Genomic DNA, 5,000 nt, shown 5'->3' with positions numbered 1-5,000 from the left:
TTCTATAAATAATTTAGATTCACCGTCTTCTTTCTAAAACTTTAAAGGGCTCGAAAAGTGTCCATAATTAAACCATGCGAGGAATTTAAATGTGGGTGGAAAAAAAACAATCGCGAGTCAAAATGAGTCGATGAACGCAAGGCTGAAGAGAATGCAGTTCAACACTGGAACATCTTGTGTGTTTACCTAACAGAGAAGAATGTACATGGATACAGATTTTCTGTATTCCAGTTACCATTGCACGAGTCCTCTGGGCAGAATATCATAAATATAGATCAAAAAAAAAAAGACAGCAACAAAAACAAAAAACACAGTGAACAACACTCACTGACGGCAGAATCATGCCGGAAAAAAAAGCAAAACAATACAAAACAAACAAAAAAACCCACCAAATAAAACACTGTCGGTAGGCAACGTGCACTCAGTCATATTTGTACAAGATGACCATATAATGCTACAGAACCATTTTGATGTGATTTTCATGTGCTTACCAAGCTACCTCTGAGTCACTATGATATTTAGCCATGCCTACATTAAGCTTGTACTGCTGTTTTCTGCATGTTTAACATCATCCCACAGCCATTCAAAGCCTCGACAAAGAGCGAGGTCTTCAGCATCAGCCACACTGAGTACCTACTGCTACTGCAGCAATAATAGCCATTATAGTTTCATTATTTTTTTTAAAAATACTCTGTGGACATGGAATTTTTAATGGACAGTACCCCACTGATAATCTGAAATGAGTCATATAGCAAGGGACAGAACTATAGGGAGGAATGTGACCGAAGATATTGTTTCACAACCAGACAGAGGCTGATATTGTCTGCCCACCCACCCCTCCCTTTGCCCTGTATCCTGCTCAGGTGCTCCCCCTAGCAGTCATCTATGGTAAGGCAGATAAACTCCTGAATGCACTTTCTGTACTGTTGCTCAGTAGGACTGCTGCCTGGGAATTGACCTGGCTGGCCGAGGGGTCCGTCTGCTTCCCGCATCTCCTCGTTCATGCGAGCCAACCGCAGCCTACGTCGGGGGTGGGGTGGGGGGGGTGGTCACAGAGGGGACAGAAGCAGTGTTAGAAATCACAGGAGCAGAAGTGCACAGTGCATTATTAGATCCACCACGGACGTTAAGCAACCAAAACAAACATTACATATAAAGGACAGGTTAACTGTGGCCCTCACAGTGTAACAATGTCGGCGTTGCCCGCCTGCACAGCGATGCTCAAGGGGTCTTGCCCGTCCACGTCCACCTCGGTCTGACATGCTCCTCGCTTCAGAAGCAAACACACCTGCCTGGGGGCAGAACAGCAAAGATCTCCTATTCTCCATCATACTTTTATTCAGAGACCACAAGTACCTACAGTACCAGTAAAATGGATGAGCGGTGGCAGATGTATCTGGAGCATGCTCTCTGCTTGCACTGAAGTAGGAGGGAGGGCCAAAGCGTTCAACCCTTTTCCTTCTTACCCTGTGTGGCTTAGACACGTGGCATGGTGAAGCGGACCCTGCCCCCTGGCGTCCTTCTGATTGACATCGGCTCCGTTTTGCAGCAGGAACTCGCAGGCTATCAGCGAGCCCTGAGACAGGCAGAACGAGAGAGAGAGAGAGAGAGAAGGAGAGTGTGAGTGTGTGTGAGTGTGAGTGTGTGTGTGTGTGTGTGTGTGTGAGAGACAAGGAGAGAGGGAGACAGTGTGAGCGAGTGAGAGAGAATGTGAGAGAGAATATGATAGTGAGAGTGAGAGAGAGAGAGAGAGAGAGTGCAAGAGAGTGACGTAATACATTGTTATGTAATACGTTATGTAAAGCATCAGGTGGGGTGATTTACCCCTATCAGAGCCTGTATTAGGGGACTCTTGCTCTCATCCTCGTCATGGGCGGAGTTGACATCAGCACCGTGCGCCAGCGCCTCGGCCATGACAGGCAGGAGCCGGGCGCGCGCCGCCTTACAGAGCAGCGCTCCTGGGTGCAGCTCACGCGCGTCCTCTGGGTCTGACACCTCCTGCTCGATCTCCACCTCCCCACTGGACTCCTCAGAGTCCTCACACTCTGCACAGAGGTGGGCAGAGATATTAATAGGTTCATATATTAATTTGCTATTTTAGATTAGATTTTGTCTGCCTAAACAGCAGGGTTGGAAGAAGTCTGCAGTCACAGCAAATACCTTGATGTGTTACTCTGTTAAAGGATAAAGTCAAGCACTTTTTCAAAAATGCACTTAGTGTCATGAATTTCGTGGATTAAAAAAAAATGTTCAAAATGCACTTTCAGTTGTGGTGGAGTAAAAGTCTCCAAAAGCACAAATGACCAAGTATAAATTCTCAGAAGCTGTACTTTTGGTGCACACATGCCCTGGTACCGTCCAATCAAAATGCATTTATCTAGCACTTTTTACAACAGATGTCACAAAGCAGCTTTACAAATGTCAGAGTCCAAGCCCCCAGTGAGCAAGCCAAGGGCGACAATGGTGAGGAAAAACTCCCTAGAGCGTGAGGAAGAAACCTTGAGAGGAACCGAGATCCGGGGGGGGGGGGAAGCAGCGTCCTCCTCCGGCCGACAACGGTCGCCACAATAAGAACGATTTTAAGAAAGAAAAAAAAGCATCTGATGTCTAGTCCAACTTTCTAGACGTCCTAGTCTTGTCCCGATGGTGTGCATGTGTTCGAGACCCAGCTCTGCGGCCCGTGGCTGAGCACTCACCCTCCTCGGTGACGCTGTCCACCACCGAGCCGAAGCCCAGCACGTCAGAGCTGCCGTCTGTGCTTCCGCCCAACCCGCTGTCACTGCTGAGACCTGTCGGACCAAAGAGCGCCACATCACGGACACGTTACTCGCGCCGACGCCCGATTGTTCTGGTAGAAGGAATAGGGATTTCTACTGGGATTTGAAACAGGGACGTGTAGAACAGTGACAGGGATACCACGGGACAGAATGCCAGGCCATGTGGGTTCACGGGGAAATGGCGGCATGACTCACTGCGTGGCCCGGAGCCTGTGTCGAAATAGGAGAACAGCGAGTCTAGTTCATCCGGACAGAAGAGTGACTCCCTGCGGAATCTGGCTGCAGCAGCTGACAGTGAGAATCAAAGCAGAAAACAGTGCCTTTGACAAAAGTTACATATGACTGTCATTTTCAGACGCAACAAGCAAGCTATATTATGGTGCTATGTTCATGGGTTAACTTTGTGTTAAGGTTAAGGTCGTGGTACAAATAGAAATTTAAAGCTCCAGGGAACCTAAACTCTTGTTCATAATGTAAATATACAATGTAAATGTAAATATACAAACTGGGTCCTGTGATTACTATTCCAGTTTCTAGTAAATTCATTATTAATTTTATTAATTATTAACAATTAATTTTGACATGATTTCTCCCCTTCCAGTGTAAAATGGGTGGTCCTCAGATAATTTCACATGCTCTTCAATGAACCACCTAGCAAAAAAATAAGCCACATCTGATTTAACTTTAGTTTTTAATCTATCTATCTATCTATCTATCTATCTATCTATCTATCTATCTATCTATCTATCTATCTATCTATCTATCTATCTATCTATCTATCTATCTATCTATCTATCTATCTATCTATCTCTGTCTTTCTATCTATCTATCTATCTATCTATCTATCTATCTATCTATCTATCTATCTATCTATCTATCTATCTATCTATCTATCTATCTATCTAACAAACCTTATCTCTCTACCATTATTTATTTACTTACTGTGTTGTCATTTTATTTACTTTTTCTACCCTGTTAATCTTTCTCATCATTTTTCATCATGTTTTCATTTGCTCTTGTAAAGTGTCCTTGAGTATCCTGAAAGGCACCGATAAATAAAATGTATTGTTATTTTTATTATCATCTAATCCATTTAACAAGCTTTGTCTATCTATGTGATCATTTTTCATCTGGACAGAAAACATAAAACCCAACCATTTCATCAGCATTCATGAACTAGACTTCTCTACAGACAGAGGTTTAATGCAGCATTAAGTTCAGCCCTGCTTGAGTAGCATAGACTGCGAGTGTGAGACAGTACGCTATCAATCAAGGTGCACACAATGGAGTAGGACCACGCATAGATCAATCTCAGATAATCTTTTCTTATTTTATCATATTGTGTGTGTTTGTTTATTTGTAATATATGTACAAACACACACACCTGTCTAATTTAGCATTTTTAATTTGTAATATGTTCTCTGGGTTTTTCAATGTCACATTCATCTCGAGGTTCTTTTAAATCAAACAGTCTACCTGACCTATGAGGCCAGGTGTGTTGCATTCAGTACTCTGTAGTACAGCCATGAGTGCATTGCAACACTACCTGCGGAGAGGTTGCCTGGTGAGACAGTCCCGCCGTTATGCCGGTATTTCCGACGGGTCTTGGGCACCTGCACAGTGTTGTTCCTTCGGCACTTCTTGACATGCCAGTGATGCGATTTCCTGCCACCAGCCGTCAGCACCTCCGAGCCAGAAATCTTCTTCAGGAACTTCCGCTCCACGTACTTAGACTTGATCCAAGCTTCTTTCTCCTGCCTGTTAAACAAGAACAAGACCAAGAACAAGGCCCTTCCTTTTAAGCAGCTTCTGGTAAAAGTGTTTTCTGCAATGATCACCACTGAATCTCAGCAGACGAGGGGAGTGCGGAGGTGGGACAGACCTGGAGCTGCTGGGTCCCGGTTTTTTCAGACCTCTTTCTTCACAGGCACCTTCGTAGATGTGATTAATTACTGTGTTACCGAGCTCACACATTAACTATTTTAAGAGAGAAAGAGAGAGAACAGGAGTGAAAAGAGCGAGAGTCAGAAGTCCATACGGCAGTCAGAGTGTTTTAAGTCCTTAAGAAAGCCGACACCTAGGTGGAAACGTACCTTTATTAGCTCTGGTTCCCAAGAGTCCAGCGTTAAAGAGCGCACCTTTGAACAGTGAACACCCAAACTCCTGCAAAGTGTGACATCATCATAAAAACATGATTCAAACCTACATCTGTCTCACAGTGCC

At 44.4% G+C, this 5,000-nt stretch overlaps 1 protein-coding gene across 3 annotated transcripts in view; it reads right to left on the bottom strand.

The window, feature by feature from the left end:
* The window catches only part of acap3b (ArfGAP with coiled-coil, ankyrin repeat and PH domains 3b), a 54,168-nt gene that overhangs the window by 3,370 nt on the left and 45,798 nt on the right, over positions 1 to 5,000 (bottom strand). For 2 of the 3 annotated variants that reach the window (XM_081705731.1, XM_027023061.3), the window contains 9 exons: positions 4,871 to 4,940; positions 4,660 to 4,754; positions 4,324 to 4,535; positions 2,973 to 3,065; positions 2,697 to 2,798; positions 1,825 to 2,045; positions 1,467 to 1,576; positions 1,182 to 1,292; positions 959 to 1,020 (listed from right to left, as the gene is read on the bottom strand). In XM_081705731.1, the coding sequence (XP_081561857.1) occupies positions 959 to 1,020; positions 1,182 to 1,292; positions 1,467 to 1,576; positions 1,825 to 2,045; positions 2,697 to 2,798; positions 2,973 to 3,065; positions 4,324 to 4,535; positions 4,660 to 4,754; positions 4,871 to 4,940 (1,076 nt within the window). The remainder of the gene's footprint in view (positions 1 to 958; positions 1,021 to 1,181; positions 1,293 to 1,466; positions 1,577 to 1,824; positions 2,046 to 2,696; positions 2,799 to 2,972; positions 3,066 to 4,323; positions 4,536 to 4,659; positions 4,755 to 4,870; positions 4,941 to 5,000) is intronic. The other variant, XM_027023062.3, reaches the window with a different exon arrangement.

The sequence above is a fragment of the Electrophorus electricus genome, chromosome 22 (genome assembly GCF_041902795.1).
Source record: "Electrophorus electricus isolate QZ-2024a chromosome 22, ASM4190279v1, whole genome shotgun sequence".
NCBI lineage: Eukaryota > Metazoa > Chordata > Actinopteri > Gymnotiformes > Gymnotidae > Electrophorus > Electrophorus electricus.
The sequence above is the reverse complement of the archived record's forward strand: the minus strand, read 5'-3'. Positions and strand labels throughout refer to the sequence as shown.